Raw genomic sequence first — 17,914 nt, forward strand, 5'->3', positions numbered from 1 at the left:
CCTGCACACTGTGTGCACTTATAAAGCCCTTCTAGAAGGAAGACGATTCTGGTTAGCAATATTTTTCTGCAGCAAGCTTTTTTTTCTCCTGTAATAATACTGGATATTTACGTAAAATTGTTAAATTTTTGATTGTAGCCCTTAGGAGGGTGCCAAGGACAATTTTATATTGCAGTAGGAATTTCTTCGAGCATGTGCTGACCGTTATGAATTTTATCTATTTTATCTGCATATTGCATGTACTATGTGATGGTTTCATTTTTGGAATTTGTATGTATTGTTTGACCTTTGATTAATTGCCATGGAATTAATTAACTAATGCACTGAAGGCGTCGGTTGGATGCCCGTTTGATGTATGCTGGTAAAACAGGGGAGAAAAGATTGTTCACAAAACGTGTGATCTTAGGCTAGTGAATTAGCCCTGAAAAACTCCTTCGCAGGAAATGGTGGTCGTCGCCAACAGTGTTGGAAGTGTCTCCAAGTCGTTATCGGATGTTGGCACCTGGCAGGGAGCAAATCCGGCCTCCTTGGGTATAAAAAGGGTTGGGTTTGATAGTGAGGCTTCTGCCTTCCTTCATTAAAAAGGAAGGGATTCAGTCCACAGGTGGAGACCGGCAGGGGCCCCGTGTCCAAGACTATGGACTCTATTTCCATCACCCAGGTGGGTCCCAGGGCCAGGGTGAAAAGCACCCTCTCGATCACTGTGGCCTTAATTTCCATGTAAAAGCTGTAAGTAGAACATCAAAATGATAGAATTGGGCGCGTGTGCAGAAGAGGGTGAAAGTTGTGAGGTGCCTGTGACGTATACGTCGTTACAAGTATGTAATCGTTTACAGTCATAATTTTCAGCATTCGAGGCGCTAGGGACCAGAGCTGAAAATCGGAGCATCAGTGTAGGCCAGAGCGCGCGGCACCACTGAAGTTTTGTGTAACTGTGGGTGTTTGGCATGGCGCACCGTGCCCATCGCTCGAGGTGCCTGTTAGGTGTTGTCTGTTAGTTTCGATAGTTACTTCTCGCTCGCCCTGCTTTCCATCACTCACCGCCGCCCCACTCTCGCATTTTCATGGATTGCTCTCCCAGGGGGTATTATTCCTACAGCCCTGATTTCTTTATTCTGTCCAATTTTGCTCTCTTCCCTGGCCTTTTTTCTCTCCCGCTCAACTCACTTATTACCCTGATACCACCAGTCATGGCTTGCAATTCTCAGGGTGGGGGGTGTGGGGGTGTGACATAAACTTACCTTCCTGATCCCGATCCTGGTCCCGTGCCGCCTCTGCGTCCAGTTCCTGGGCCGGTCCGGACTCCAGGGCAGGAGCAGTTCTGGCCCGGTCCGGAGCGGGAACACCTTCAGAGTGACTGCGCAGCCGGTGTCTCACTCTCAGCAAATCCAGACGCTGCATTAGCAGCGCAAGGATTGGCTAGGGCACGGATACGGCCTACCCACTAGGGGACCGAGAGGCTACGACGGCCTCTCGGGTTCTCCCCTCCCTCGCTCTCCTGAAGCCGGTATAGTAGTGGCTGACAGTGCGCATGTACGGGCTGGTCATAAAAATGACCAGCCCAAACCAGAACTTGCGCACTACGCGCCACTGTCAGTGACAGTCTGACTGTCACTCAAACCACCTTGAGTGCTGCTGCAGCCCAGCCCCCACCAGCAGCCAATTGTCGCGCGCGTGCGTGTCCCAGCAGCGCGAGAGTGGAGGAGTTGAAAGAATTGCTTCATTTGCTTGCTATAACGAATTTAGGGGCGATGTGGCTAGTGTGGCAACGCCCCAGTGCCTCCAATGGACGCACCGCCACTGATTCCAGCGCTCTAGACTGCCATCTGACCCATTCACCGCCTCCCCCTGCACGGCCTTTTAGAGTTTGGTAATCAATTTCTTCTTAGTGGGGGTGACTAAGAGCAGTTAAAGCGCCTGTAGTATAGGGGGCTCCGCCAGAAAGTCAGGAAGTGATCTTTAAGTGCGCGTTTTAGGCGATAGAGAGAGTATTGAAACAGTAATGTGGGATTTTGAATGTAGCTGTATCAGCCTCTGACAAATAACCCCCTCCTGGAAATAGATCACTCATGTGTGCAATGCCAACTTCCTTGAGGGCTCTCATGGGTCCCTGTTCCTGAGTTACCGAGAGAGCAGCGTGGCCCGCTAGGGGCAAAGCAGGTGCATAGAGTGGGAGCTTCTGAGCTAGCTTGCCGATCGCCTGCCAGGCTGCAATAGTGGTATCAATAGTGTTGATCTTGGGTTTGGGCGTGCATCTATTGGTGTATGTGATGATACCCGCGAGCGGGACAGGGTAAGCATCCCCGTCTTCCACCGCAACGTGTGGGATAAAATCGCGTGTCCGGAACCAGTAGTACGCTTATTGGGCTTGGGCGCAAAGATAATATATATAAAAATGAGGGAGCCGCAAACCCCCCTTTATCATAAGCCAGGGTTAGTGTACGCCAGCTAATTCTGGGCTGCTTATTACCCCATACTAGCCTCAAGAGTTGGGTTGGTACTGCTTTGAAAAAGTGTGTGGTGAGTTTAATCTGGATATAACAAAACAGGTATAGAAACCGAGGGAGAATTACCATCTTAATCACTGCTTTGCGGTCAGCCAAGGACAACGGGAGATGTAGCCACCTATCCACTTGTTGCACTAGACTATTATAGGCCATACCATAGTTCTCCTTAATGACAATATCGGGATTACGATGTATCCAGACACCTAGATCCTTTACCGGGTCTGTGGACCAAACCAAAGGGTATTCCAGCTGAGGCGGGGACGTAGTGAGTGTCAAGGGAATGATGACCGATTTTTCCCAGTTTATTTTTAGTCCTGAGAATAGGCCAAATCGAATATATTCATGGATAACTGAAGATAAATACTGTTGAGTATCTCGTATGAATAGGACCATATCGTCCGCATACATTGAGATCCCAACCGGACGATGATTAAAATTTAAGGCAGCTTCCCTATGCCGTTGTCGAATTTTGCAGGCTAATGGCTCTAACATGAGGGCAAAAAGAAGAGGGGACAGGGGGCATCCCTGTCTAGTGCCCCTTTCAATATGGAAAGGCTCCGATGTGAATCCACCCACTCGCACCCTTGCCGACGCGTCTGTATATGAAACCTGAATCCACCTCGTCAAAATCGTAGGGAATTCCATTCTATGCAGTATATGGAACATGTATGTCCATTCTATAGAGTCGAATTCTTTGGCCGCGTCAAGAAGGACCGCAGCCGCCGATTGATTGATTGATTAATGATAGGGGACGATACAATTCACAGGAAGTGGGCGGTTTATCTTTTTAAGCAGAGTGATAATCAGGGCCTGTCTGAGAGAGGGGGGGAGGACCTCGGAGTCATGAGCCTCTGCGTACATTTCCAAAAGGTGGGGTATGAGGATGTCAGTGTATGTCTTATAAAATTCCGCCGTTAGGCCATCAGGCCCTGGGGCCTTATTATTTGGGAGAGAAAGAAAAGCATCCCTCACATCCGTCTCATCTATGGGCAAACTCAGATACTCTCTATGGGTGTCCGAAAGCCAGGCGCAGGCTATATCTGATAAGTATTCGTCCATTGCCTTAGTTTCCATCCCACCTCGGGTGGTATACATGTCCAAGTAAAATCGTCGGAATTGACCCACTATATCTTGTGGAGTAAAGTATTCCAAACCGAGGGAATCAATTATGCGATCCACCTGGTGATGATCGGCTCGGGACTTTAATTTAAAGGCCAAAGCCTTGCCCGGTCGAACCCCTCACCATAGGTACGAGCCACATGCCTCCCTGCAATGTATTTTGCCTCTGTGTCAGCTAGAGCATTATATTCTGTCAGGAGTTCATGAATGTGTGCTAGCAATTCTGTTGATGGTGTACTAAGATATTGCTCTTCCAGTTCGCCTTGTGCCTTTTCAGCTTTGGACAGCTGGCCCCTGATGTCTCTGAGAATCCCCGCTGTAGTACTTATGCATATTCCCCGGATTGTCACCTTAAATGCTTCCCAGAGTGTAGATTGACTCTCCACCGAACCCACATTTATCTCAAAATATTGAACAATAGCGGTTCTGATGGTGTCATTGTAGATCGGATCAAGCAATGCTTCAGCCCGGAATCGCCAGGTGAAAGGGCGACGGGGATTTGTGGGGATGCTAAGAGTTAAGCTTACCGGATTATGATCTGATAATGTACGCAGGAGAATGTGTACTGCTGTAACCCACCCATTAGCCTCCTCACCCAAGAGCCAATAGTCCAATCTCGACCAGCTATTAAATGCTGGAGTGATGTGTGTGCCCCCGAGATCCTCCGTGTTACGCAACCGCCAAACATCAACCAGACCAAATTCCGCCATTGCGTCACGCACACTCTGGGCTACCTTGACTGTGCGCACCCCTGAAGGATTGGACTTATCAACCTGTGGGTTAAGGTGGGTGTTCAAATCGCCTCCCCATATGACAGCAGAGTCTGGCCATGAGCGTAAAACAGCAAGCATATTGTAAAAGGGCGTGGGGTCGTCCACTACTGGCCCATACATGTTAATAATCGTAACTATGGACATTCCCAACTTGCCTTGTACCAGAGCCCAGCGGCCCTCAGCATCCGTACTAGTATGTATAGGCAGAAATGGTAACCCTTTTCTGATGAGAATAAGCACCCCTCTGGCATAGTTAGAATAGAATGACGCCAACCGAAAGCCTGCCCATTTCTGTGCCACTCTGGATTCAGAGCGATTGCTCAGGTGCGTCTCCTGCAACAGTGCAATGTGTGTGGCATGTCTGTCTAAGTACGTCAGTACCTGGCGAATCTTCCTGGGGGTATTGAGCCCACGTTTGTTCCATGTTATACAGTTATACATTTCACCTGTTGACATCTCCCAAGATAAACACCATCACGAAGGCGTTAGTCGATAGGCAATATGTGTACCATGCAATGCGGGCTCCAACGTTAAAACGCAATCTGATCATCGTACCTTTGAATGTATTGAACAAAAACCCAATCCCTACCCCACCCACTTCAGCAGCCCCAAATTGCCAAAGACAGATCCCAATATTAAACTTGCAGAGAATTTCAGCTCCGACGTGCAGCCAGCTGCTAATCAGGCATTAATCTGTGACACAGCAGTCACCGCCGCCGGCTATGCTCCCCCCGCGGCCTACCTTACGATGCGACGCTGGGCCCTCGCGTGATTAGAGGCGCCGTGCACCCCGCAGCTCCAGCTCACGTCCGTCCAGCAGCTCACCGGCAGGCACCTCCCGGAGCGAACCTCCTCCGCAAATCCGGCGCCGCACAGCTCCGTTCAATAGCAGCAGGCACTCCAGGGAGACAAATCGGGCACAGTGGGAGAGACGGCTATCGTAGAGGATGGCGCCTGCTCACAGCAGTCCGGCCGCCATTTTAGCCCCGGGCTGGGCGATCGGCTTTCTCACCACGGGCCCCACAGACGTTACCTGCGCTGACCGGCTCACCGCCGGCGAGCCCACAGCAGCAGTGATCACTGTCGCCTCAAAGGTATCGGTGGATGGCTCAAGGAGAGCAGGATAATGCGAGGATAATTACGGCGGCCGGCAGAGCTACATTATTGTGCGGCCATCTTGCTGTGCGCCAAGCCACGCCCCCCCCGAAGATAGGTCCTTTAACGCTACATCAAATTCCTTTTTCCACTGGGTCTTTGGAATGTGAGCGACTCGCCACATGTTATGTTAATAAATTTCTTAAGCGCACAAATGCCTGTCAAGTCAAATGTCAAATGACAAGGCGCAGCCTTCATCGTCATACATGCTTGTTGTTGGATCGGAAGGTTTACCATGTGTTATTCCCGTGGTCTCTAATAGATCCTTATCTCTCCAACAGAGTCCTTTTTTATAACGGTCCACACCTGTTGATTCGGGGACTCATAACTAAACATCCTGCCAGAGGTTCCTGGGCTACTGAACTGGCCTTGTAACTCCTACATCATGAAGCAGAAATTAACAACCTTTCTAGAAATCATATTTGTGACATTTGCACTATCAATCTAAGTTCACAAATAAATTTCCACTGTGCCGAAAAGATTTGCAAGAATGAAGGAAGTTCTTGGTCTCTAGACTAACCCTGGGCGTAGTTCGCGAAGTAGCACTTCGCGAAGCTATGCAAAGTGCACTTCGGACTACGCGAGCTACACGTAGCACTTCGCGAACTGCGTAGTACCTTGTTCTCACTGTGCCAGATGTCGTTTTCAATGATTGCACAGTGCGGACAAGCAACCGGCACTGTGCAATCATTGAAAATGGCATCTTGCACAGTGCGAGCTGTAGTTTTCTGCTGCTCGAGTAGATTTTTACTCGAGCGGCAGCTTTCTCAACGCGAACTGGTAGTTTCTCATCGCGAGCGGTCGCGAGCATACGCGACCACTCGCAATGAGAAACCTGACCTCCTCGCGTTGGGAATCTCGCCGGGAGGTTTATTTTTCATGCTCGCGATCTCCAACTTGAAGTTGCTGATCGCGAACAAGGAAAAAGTCTCGCCGGGATGTCATTTTGCTTGCTCGCGGTCGCCAACTTGACGTTGAGGACCGCGAGCAAGCAAAAAATGACCGCAGCACTACGCAACACTACGCTACGCGTGTTCGCACTGTGCTACGTGCAGTTCGCGTAGTGCGAAGTAGCGCGAACTTCGCAAACTACGCGAGCGTAGCGTAGTGCTTTGCCCAGGCTTACTCTAGACCAAGATACCCAAACACGTAGTTGAAACAACTTTCAGGCTTGGTCGGGGAAAAGCTGTCAACATCCTCTGCAGTAAAGCACTCTGGAAGCTGTTACTGCTGAAACATGCAAGTTTAGCAGGGCTTACATGTGTCACTTCTAAACATTAGGAGCCTGTGCCTTGGGGGCTTCAAGGCACATTTCATTGGTGGCATTTTTAATGTTAGAGAAAGGCTTACCGAATGGATGGCCTGAAGATGAAGTAATGAAGTAAATAGTTTATTCAGTGCAGATTGCACAACCAACAAGACAGAGGCTTCTGGATGTAATGGTCACCAACTGTCTCTGTCTACTTAAAGATACACATTCTTCATTTTAAGTTCTACGCTCACATCACAAGAATGCCGAAGACCCAACACATGTACATGTCAAAAACTATTTTTGCCAGACATGTTAGCACTGCAGCTTGTCCTGCACAACTACAGAACCACGTCCAGCCCTGATACTGTGTTTTTACAATCCGACCTGTGGGTGGTGTAAAACCATATCTGATCCCACTTCCATCATTCAAAATGTATGCAACCTGCGTACATTATGCACGTATTCTTTTCATGGGCTTGCCTAAAATGTAGATATGCTGATTGGTCTTTGCCAATTACACTCTACGGTTTTAGACCAAACGCATGTGCAGCGAGAGGTAATAAACATGTTCTCACTTCCCAGAGATCTAAAAATGCCTGACAACTCTGTCCATAAAAATAAAAGAGGAGGGGTGGGGCACATGAACAAGGATGCCTAACATGTTAAGTAGGGTTGTCGAATCCTATTCGGGGAGCACAGGCCAGCAGGGACTGCCGAGTGTCACAGTGGAGGCTATTGTCATTTGGCTCTGATGTCCTATGGTGTGTCCTAAGGCGCTGCAAATTGGGCCAATTGCAAACCCCTCAGCACTCACTTGGCTCTCGGTGGTAGCGATGGAGAGCAGTCGCAGTCTTCTCAGCAAGGGGGTGTGGGGGTGTGCAAACCCAGAACTCAGGGAATCACCCAACTGCGCAATAACTGATTGTCCAACCCAGTGTTTTACTTTAGAAAAGAAAAGTACTTTAATCTTCACTCTTAAAATGCAGTACTACACAGGACTGACAGCAGACACAATACAAACACACACTGAATTACTGATCCTTGCATTCTGCCTATCCTGTCCCTCTAGGTCATCTGAGGTTTAGCATGGCTTTTAGCCATGTATTAGGGCTGAGGTGCAGGTTACTCCTGTTCAGTATGTTAGCGCCCTGTTAAATAGATTGCCCTTTGGTTTATCCTTACCATAGTGCAGGCCTCTGTGTTCTCTTTAGACAGCCAACAGAGATCTTCGGAAATGCATCTCTCGCCTCTCCTGCTTCTCAGGGGAGACGTGCCGGCTGTAGTCTCAGCCCACAATCTAGGAGGGCTGCAATAGAATAAAGGAGCGGGGTCTGCAACCCAACATATTAGAAGACAGGTGTGGACACTGGATGTCAGCAGAGGCTCATGGCAGGAGTTGGACCCATTTGTGGGTCTAACGGTCAGGTGCAGCAGATGTTCTGCCACAAGAAGGAGTGTCACAGCGGCATAAGGGCAGCCACAGGCACACCCTTCAAATGTGGCTGCATTGTCTGCCTCAAGCACTGTTCTTGATTGCAGCGGCAAAATTCATGGTGCAGTGACGCAATTCTCCTCAACACAACCCTGACCACAGTGGCAATGGCTGCTCCAACACAACTCAGGTCATAGCAGGGATGTTCTCCTCGAGGGCATTTCTTGGTCACAGTGGAAAAAAACAGCTATCCAAGATCCCTAATTGGAACCAGAATCTCAGACAGACTGACTCTCAGGCTCCTAGGGCTTGCAGATGACTCTGCATTGTCTTCCTCCCCAAGCAGGCCCTCGTTCCACAAGCGTCAAGCAGCTTCTGGCTCTCCCTGGACTGTAGCACCTCCTGCAGCGTTGGCAGGTTCCTTCCCTCACTCATTGGGCAGACTGGCTTCTAGGGACTTAGGCCAGAGGAACAATTTCTTCTAGTTGATGTCCAGTCTCATCTTAGAAGTTGGGAATTCGGCAGAAATCAGCTCTGGTTTCACAGCAGTGCTCTGAGCATTCTGCAGAGCACTCCGTCACTTGATCAAAGAAAATATGCAACTGGAACAAGTGGGTCAATGGCTCCCACTTTTATACAGTCAAAGCATACAAGTGATGTGGATTTCAAGTCTGCAATTTCAGAACCGGTCTGGGGTGGTTCTTCTTTCAAGTGGCCTTTCCATGACGACCCTCACAGAAGGATGCAGCACCCACAGCAGAGGAACAAAGAGGGGTGAGCTTTCTGCGCAAGGCCACACTGAACAGTGATCAAGCAAGGGACAATAGGTGCTGGCCTCAACTAAAGAGGTCCCTTTCACCGTGAACAACAGAGACTGCTCCCACCCTTTACCCCCACCATCTACCAAATTGCAGTGTTACAGGAAGACTCAACAGCTTCCCCTCTCAGCCAAAGGCCTAACGGAATTTCTAAAGGAGTTTTGTCTCCTCTGTCTCCATTTCAGGGTCTAGCTTTCCTCTCTCCAGCTTTAGGAATGTTAGCAATACACTTCCACGGACTGGGAAAGCAAATGTGCCTCCATCTTGTGCACAGGAACAGGGCAGGGATTTCCAAAATGGAATCCATAGGCCTCCATCACCCTGGCTCACTCAGACACACACTATATTTACCATACAGGCCACATACACAACCACGCATAACATGCACTTGGGATTTTAATGCTACGATCTGGGTTGCACATAGAAGAGGAACTTTACAAAGTGGGCCAGAAGGCCTTCACTCCAATGACACCGATAAAAATGTCTACTCACTTCTGACGAACCTTTGTTTTGCTGCCAATTCTGCTGTGATTCTGGGATACTATGCCATGTTGTCGAATCAGTTTTAATAAAAAGATTTACAAAAAAAAAAAAAAATCTCTACTCACAACTAATCATTGGAAAAATAAGTTACGCTATCACCACCACACTACCTGCTAACCCTCTGACAGGGACAGTAGTCCACTACCTGTAAAAGGATTGCAAGGTTGGTGTGCCCTTCCAGGTCGAAGGGCAGATCCAGAGCCTCAGTCATGTCAAGGGACATAGCTAGGCCTCTATACACACATTAGATAAAAAAACAGGATACAAGGTACTCGCAGGCTGGCACTCCGGGCAGGGGATCTCAGCTGTACACCATGCAGGGACAGTCATGTCCCAACCGTTATTCTTTAAATGAAGGCTCCTTTATTGTCTCAATCGTTTTCTTATTAGCAGTGATGATACTAGCAACTACATAATGTACATGTGTGGTTTAGAACTTGGTAACTTTGTAGCTAACATCCACTATACAACTCCACACACTTGCATGCTGTTTGGAAGGCGGAAGATCCTCGGTATGGCTCTAAAGAGCAAACACATGGATCATGTGTATGCGTTGGAGGTACTTTTGTGGCAGGGTTTGAGACCTAGAGTGGGCTCCGTGATCTAGAGGGGTGCACGATGTGCACCCACTTTGGGGAGCAGGACTACTGTCAGCTCACCTTTTTACCTGTCCATGCTGAGGAGTGTCACCTTCCTGCCACTCCCACCTTTTTCAAGTTATTCTGCCAGTCCCGTGCAACCGGGCCATTCGCTCATCTATGTGGGGGCATGGATGCTGCATGTGTGCACTATTGGCATGTGCGGAGGATTTGTGCATGACACAGGTGGCAGTAGCCACATTGTGATTCATTTTGCATTTGCTACCTTCAAATGGTATCTAAGATGGAAGGTTGGAGGGAAAGCCCAGAGAGCAGACGTGCATTACAGGGCTTTTCTAGGACATTCCAGGGATCTTTTGCAATGGGTCAGACTGAGAAGTGTTAAGGAGACGAGACAGAGGCCTCTGTTTTAAGCAAGGGAGTCTTCAACGTATCTTCACTGGCCCATTGTTTCCTGGAAAGGGGCACCCCCGCAGGTTTAAATCTCACCAGCCCGGAGACTACGCAGCTTTATCTCACTTTCCTGATTGCACCGTTTGACAAATACCCTGGCTGAACCAGTCTGATTGGAATAGGCAAAAGGCAGAACTAGTGTCAAAACTGAAAGATTGGAATACACAACTCATGTCTGCCAATCCAGTATAAAGATGGGGCAGAGATTGCCACTTAATGTACCTAGATTTCTCTTCCACAAATCCGGGGTCTGCATACCCAGCAGCGGCCAAGAAACTCTGCGTGCAACAGTGATGGCATATCCACCACAAACTCCCCTTGCTAGTTTCAAAGCAAGACACCTGGGGACTTTATCTAAAGCTGACAGGAAGAGCTGCCTTGGCTCTACTATGAAGGAGAGATCTTACCAACTGCTCAGGAACAGTACTGAAGGTCGCATCTTCATCCAGGAGTAAGATGCTGCTCGTACAAATATGGGGTGCGAAAAGGCCAAGGAGAGCTAAGCTGAAAATGAAAGAAAGACCTGCTATTCGAGGGTGAGTTCTGTGAATTCGAAAGTAATCCAGCAAGGATAGGGGCGGGGGGGGCAAAAGTATCGCTGTAGATGAAGGATATGAAGGTACTCGTTCTTACAAATTCCATTGTAGAATTAACATTTTAAGAAGCTATATGTTGATAAAGAAGCTCCGACTACAGTTCCCCCAAAGAAGAACCAAGAGTACCAGAGGAGACCAATACCAAGAAATTGCATCCAGTAGTTAGTCCTTACTAGGCAGTCATCTAGCTTGTTTGGGTGGTGGATTTTATGTCTGGGCCTAAGGAGGAGCGCAAGCTGCAGGAGCTGTTGAGTTATAAACATGCGACTCCATTGCAGCCTCCTGAATAAGGTGCTGTGCCTCCACCCGAGAGGAACCAAGGAAGGGAGAGGTAAGAGACTTCTACCAATGAGGAGGGAATCTTGAGACGCACTAGCCCACACCTTGGGCAATATATCCTCTAGTCTAAAGACTTCAGCTACCAAACCCTTGTGAGGCCCCCGCAATGACTGACCAAGGACTATTGGACAACTATACCCAAGGACGTTGTCCCCCAGGAGCATCATCGGCTGCCTCCCTCCCTCGCGATTGCTTGAATATAGTAGTACTAACCAGTATAATTTATTGCCACTGAGATTTTATATACTGTATTATGTTGTGTGTTCTAAAGCAAAATACTTATTATTTTCAACGACAACCAATGGCAAGACATTGAATTATTGGTTTATATTGGTGAACTTGTTGAGTGTTTCTGATTCTCTACCCCGTACCACCTACCTGAGTAAGCCTTGGACTGCTCAACCTCACTAACCTTAGCATCAAATGCTAAAGGGGTTTACTCGGTACTCAGTTTGGGGTCCACTAGTAGGGTTAATCCCTGGGGCACTACTGGAGAATGGCTGTAATTGACACTATAAATCCAGTATCGTCTGAGTGGCCTTGGGCACCTGAAGAAGATCCCACATATACACACATATTGATTAATTTTAATTTTTATAAAGTGCAAACAATTACCCGAAGGCATCAAGGCGCTGTGGCCACACGTCCAGAACTGAGCAGTTTAGATACCTCATTATATCTATGAAGTGTGCATGTACCTTGTTAAATGTATTATTGTGGAGGGTACCAGCCAAGGATGCATAATATGTTAAATAACGTGCTGTTTTTCAAATGGTAGTGTGTGGATGTGTGGGTGTATGCATGCAAAGGGAAGAGAAAGCATTTATAGGCCAATAGCAGCTATGGGCAGGCACGGCCTTCAGCCCTTCCAGTTTTCACTTACTGTATTGTGGTTTCTCCCTTCTCAGGGGTTCCTGTGTTTTTCTCTGGCGTTTTGTGTGGTGGTACAGGCCGCGCTTTGGAAGCAGGAACGTGGCACTGAGGTGAGTACAAGGGCACGTTCCTGATGGAACCCCTCCTACCCCAGTAGGGAAAATGTACCGTCTCCTTTTAGGAAAAGCATTAAGAGAGTGGGGTAGGCGCTCTCAGGGAGTTCATTGTAACCTGTTAGATGAGACCTACAATTTCGGGTAAGGGGAGAAATGGGGAGGGAGTGGCATAGAGGGTAAACTTTTCATGTGTTACTTAAACTCCTTACCACCCGATGTCAAGCCTAGATATACTGTCTTCTTGGGCCAGTGGTGTGTGGAAGCAGATGTACCACCACAAGACTAATTAACATGCAAATGTATTAAAGGTTCATTTCACTAGACAAAAATCTGTGTTATGTAGAAAAGTGTTCCAACATGCATTTTAAGGTTTTTAGCGAGTCACCGGGGAGTCCTGTGTCACACAAAAACAAAATGATGCAGGCCTAATTCTTTAAACGTGTCGAGAAGAGAGGCACAGAGAAAGAGTAAGTGTGTCTGGGCATTTACTATTATCCCTCACAATTATGGGGTCAATATTTGCATACATTTTGTTTTGGATCTCATTATACATCTAATTACCGGGCCCCTGTACAGACAATCTGCAAATCAATATAGCCCCCAGTATTCCTCTCTTTATTTCATTTGTGGCTAGCCTAGGTTCCGCAACACCAAATGAATCACGTACAAGAACTGAAGAAACATTCAAGCACTCCCGCCTCCCTGGCACTGGTATCAATGGCATGAATGAACCAAGACATAAGTAATTTGTCATGAGGCCCTTACATATGGTCCACATGTCCAATATTGTTGTTAAATATGGCGTAAATTGTAAAGATTACAGATTCGCAGAGAGGATTATTCAAGATTTATTCCTTTACTGTGGGGGGAGGAACGGAGCGCAGCGTGCAACACGCAGGGAGTCCACAGCAACTGCCGTCCCTGCTCTACAATCTAACCAACATATTCTTCACGAGAATAGAATCACCCACATTCGCATGGTACATTCCACCTACGTAGAGTCGTAACGTAGAGGGGTTACTTACCAACACCACATGTGTTCACCCATTATATTTCTTAAATTTGAAAATTGACTAACCTAAATAAAACATTCTCTAACACAAAAGAATAAGGAATTAATTTACAGATCTCCGAAGTACTCTATATCATACCAGCATTTTGCAAAAGTGGTTTACAGAAATGAATACGTTCAAAGGGGTATACATTATACGAGTAACGCATATCACCCAATCGCAAAATCTTTGAACTTAGACGGCTTTGACACAATCTTTCCAGAACCAGTGACTGTAACTTTATTGGAAATAACACCAGAAGATTGCACCATATCCATGCATGTTTCTGTCTGCACACCGCCACCTCCGTGGAAGTTGATGGAACTATTGATTCAGATTGAACAGTATGTCCATCAGCGGGATTGACCAGTGGTGTACTCACATCATCATCATCCCATATGGGTAATCTAGCAGATTTCCAGGATGAAATCTCATTACATATGGAAAGTTTACCCAGATGCCAAACTTTCCCATCACTAAGCTTGGCAGAACACCCATAAACTCTCCTCACTTGCAAGGGTTTTGAAAAATTACGACTGCCTTTCTTTACCAATTTGTCTAATTTAATTTGCACCCATTCTCCCTCCTTCAGTGCGACATCCTTCACATTGTATTTATTGTCAAAGAATGTTTTGTAAGTATGATGTGCCTTCCTCAGATTCTTTTTAACTACAGTCGGCGACCATTTTCTTTTATCCGCATTCGTCATCCACACCACATTATCTTTGATGTAAGGTTTGCGCCCTCTCAAAATCATAAAAAGGCTGTATCATGTGACAGTAGGAGCTATACGATATGACAAAACCAATTTGTCTAATTCAACAGCCCAACTCCATCCTTTGTTGATCGCAGCTTGCACACTCCCCATAATCACCCTGTTAAATCTTTCCACACAACCATTGCTGGCTGGATGATACACTGGAGTTTTCATACACTTGATACCATTCCTAATCAAAAGTTCAGTAAATCTATCCGCCGCAAATTGTGGACCGTTGTCACTTAACAGTGATTTGGGTACCTCTTCTCGCAAAAATACTTTGTCTGAGAACCGCACAACAATTGCTGCATTGACACAATCACAAATTTCCATTTCTGGCAATTTAGAATATGTATCTATCAGCACAATAAAATATTTAGGAGTTCCCATTGTGTCTTGGATAGGCCCCAATATGTCAATAGCCAGCGCCTGTCATGGATTACTTGCTATCTCGCTTAGACCTGAAGGTGGCCACAACATACACTAGAATTTATCAGCATCAGTACAATGGTCACAATTCCTAACAAACTTCTCCATGCTAGCATCTACACCAGGCCACCAATATGACGTTGTAACCTTCTTTTTCGATTTAACAATGCCCAAATGACCTTCGTGCATCAACTCAAGTACCCTCTGATGTAGACCTTGCGGGGGAACCATCCTGTTGCCTCTGAATAAAAATCCAGATTCAGAAATAGATAGTTCATCTTTCAATTCCCAATATACCTTAGATTGCTCTTACATCTTGCTCTTCTCTGGCCAACCCTGTAACACATATCAAAAATAACACTTATATCCTTGTCCTCTACGTATCCGGTTTCCCATTCTTCCTCTGAAATGGCAGCTAGCTCACCACCTACACTTGCAATGTTGTATTCTTCCCATTGATTCTCCTCTGACTTTTCTTGGTGTATAGGAGACCTGCTAAGATAGTCATCTACTTTATTCTTTCTACCTGGCAAATACTCAACTTGGTAAACATAATCCAACAACTGCAAAGACATCCTGGCAATACAAGTCGCTTTGTCCAGACCTTCAGCAGTTAATACTTAAAGCAGCGGTCTGTGATCAGTGCACAATGTGAACTCCATACCCCACAAGAATTGTCTGAACTTAGTCATAGCCCACACACATGCCAGCATTTCTCTTTCAACTACTGAATACCTCTCTTGAGGGGAAGTGAGGGCTCGAGATGCAAAAGAAACAGTATTCTCTACACCTGAACTAAAAAATTGTGTAAAACCGCAACTAACTCTTTGCTACTAGCATCAGTAGTCAAAATGGTGCGTTCCTTCGGAGACCCTGAGTCTTTCAAGACAACGGTATTCTCTTTATTTCTACGTCTGCATTTACATTTTAACATTTATTTCTACAATGGTGTTGAGCTGCGCACATTCATCAGTTAAAGGCAATTATTTTCTTTTGACCTATCTTCTTGGGGGTATACTTACTCTGTACTGCTCATCAATTCTTCATTAAAGTTTGCCAAGAAACATTGTACTAACTGGCTAATAGGACGGTTAGCCCAATATGTTTTTTTTTTTGGTGGTACTTTTGGCACTTCTTATTTCTAAGTTATGTCTACAAGCACTAGCACCAGTACAGCATCAGGTGACTTTGTTGGTTCTGCTATGCACATCAATACCACAAGAGAATTTTTAGCTGTTCCAAGAGAACCACCAGTTGCGTGGAGTGACTGGAAAGAGTACTTTCTTAACTACATTGCAAACATGGAAGAGTCGAGTACAACATTCTCTCCAGAAAGGAAAAGAAGAGTGCTTATGTACTGTTTAGGCCCTGAGGGTTTACGTGTGTACAATGAATTACAAAAGCATGAAAGGGTTGGGGGAGATATTGATGTATTTAAAGCCACAAAATTAGATCTTGATGATCATTTTTCTCCCACTGTATGCATAGCTGTGACAAAACATAGTTTTATTCAAAGGAAGCAAGAAAAACACGAGAGTATCGAAGAATACGTGTCAGCGTTAAAGAAACTTGCTAGCAAGTGCAGATTTGCTCAGTTACATGACGAATTTGTCAGGGATTAAATCGTCATGTACACAAAAAATAAGAACATGCAGGATAAGTTATGGGTGGAAGGAGAAGGTAATCTTAAGGACATTATTGCTATGGTTAAAAAAGCTGAATTATCGGATTATCTCCATATACAAACATTTCTAAACATGTTTGGGAGGAGCTTTTCATTTCCCAGATTGGAAGTGGGTTGGAACCTAGTGACATTGCTCCTGAAAGCTACACAGGAGAGAGGATTGATATTCTAGGTTTCAGAGTGCTGGTGTTTCGATTTAAAGGTAGGCACTCTACGGGCAAATTATATATTGCTAAAGAAAGACCATCTGTCCTAGGATGGAAAGACCAGAAAATCTGAATATCATCCTTGATCCCAATAGCAAGGAGCAGGTTCTCATTTCTTGTGACAGTGAAAACACAAAAAAATGGGTATTAGAAGAGTTTCCCACTGTTTTTTCTGGTCAAATGGGCAAACTTAAAGGATTTATTCATCAAATTTGTTTGAAGAAAGGTGCTGTGCCTAAGGTACATAAAGCTCACAACATACCTTTTATTGTCAGAACTGAAGTTAAGTGTGAATTGGATAAATTACTAAAGGACAATGTAATTGAAACTGTTGTAGCTGCAGAGTGGGTTTCTCCATTAGTCGTTGCTCGCAAGGCCAATGGAAAGGCCCGCTTATATGTTGACTTGAGATATTTGATTAACAACGTTTTAATAGATCAATTGCCGCTTCCTAGAATTGATGAAATGTTGTTCCTTACACGTAATGCTAAATGGTTTTCAACATTAGATCTCTCTGCTGCATACCATCAAGTTGTTCTTGATCCTGAGAGTAGACATTTGACCACATTTTGCACTCCCTTTGGTTGTTTCAGATTCAAGCGCATGCCTTTTGGCTTATGTCTGCGGCTGCAGTTTTCCAAAGGTTGATATCTAATCTGTTTGGTCACATTCCTGAAGTCGTCTTCTTTCAAGACGACATCTTAATCATGGGAAAGAGTAAATCTCACCATGATGCTACTCTCAGGAAAGCTCTTAAGATCTTAGACGTCAATGGTTTGGCTGCTGAAGGCAGCAAGTGTAAATTTGCAGAAAAAAAAGTTACATGCATGGGGCATGAAATTTGTGATACAGGAATTAAACCCGAAGCTAAACTTATTGATGCTATTGTCAATTCTCCTGCACCCAAGTCCAAGGATGAACTCAGGTCATTCTTGGGATTAGCCGAATTCTATTTAAAGTTTGTCAACCAATTTTCACAAAAAACATATGAAATGTGTCAGTTAATGAAAAATACGACCACGTTTGTGTGGAGTGATGCTTGCCAGAGTGCATTTCAAGACATAAAAACTGCCATTTCCAATGCGCCAACATTACAAGGTTTTGATCCAATAGCTGATACTTTTGTCACCACGGATGCAAGCGGCACTGGGCTTGGTGGAGTTCTCTCACAATTGACGGAGCAAGGCGTAGAGGTCGTGATAGCCTTCGCT

At 45.9% G+C, this 17,914-nt stretch overlaps 1 protein-coding gene across 1 annotated transcript in view; it reads left to right on the plus strand.

The window, feature by feature from the left end:
- The window catches only part of TSPAN32 (tetraspanin 32), a 537,989-nt gene that overhangs the window by 153,091 nt on the left and 366,984 nt on the right, over positions 1-17,914 (plus strand). Inside the window, exon 4 of the mRNA XM_085644943.1 lies at positions 12,495-12,569. Coding sequence (XP_085501069.1) covers positions 12,495-12,569 — 75 coding nt within the window. The remainder of the gene's footprint in view (positions 1-12,494; positions 12,570-17,914) is intronic.

Source organism: Triturus cristatus, chromosome 3_1, assembly GCF_964204655.1.
Source record: "Triturus cristatus chromosome 3_1, aTriCri1.1, whole genome shotgun sequence".
Classification (NCBI taxonomy): domain Eukaryota; kingdom Metazoa; phylum Chordata; class Amphibia; order Caudata; family Salamandridae; genus Triturus; species Triturus cristatus.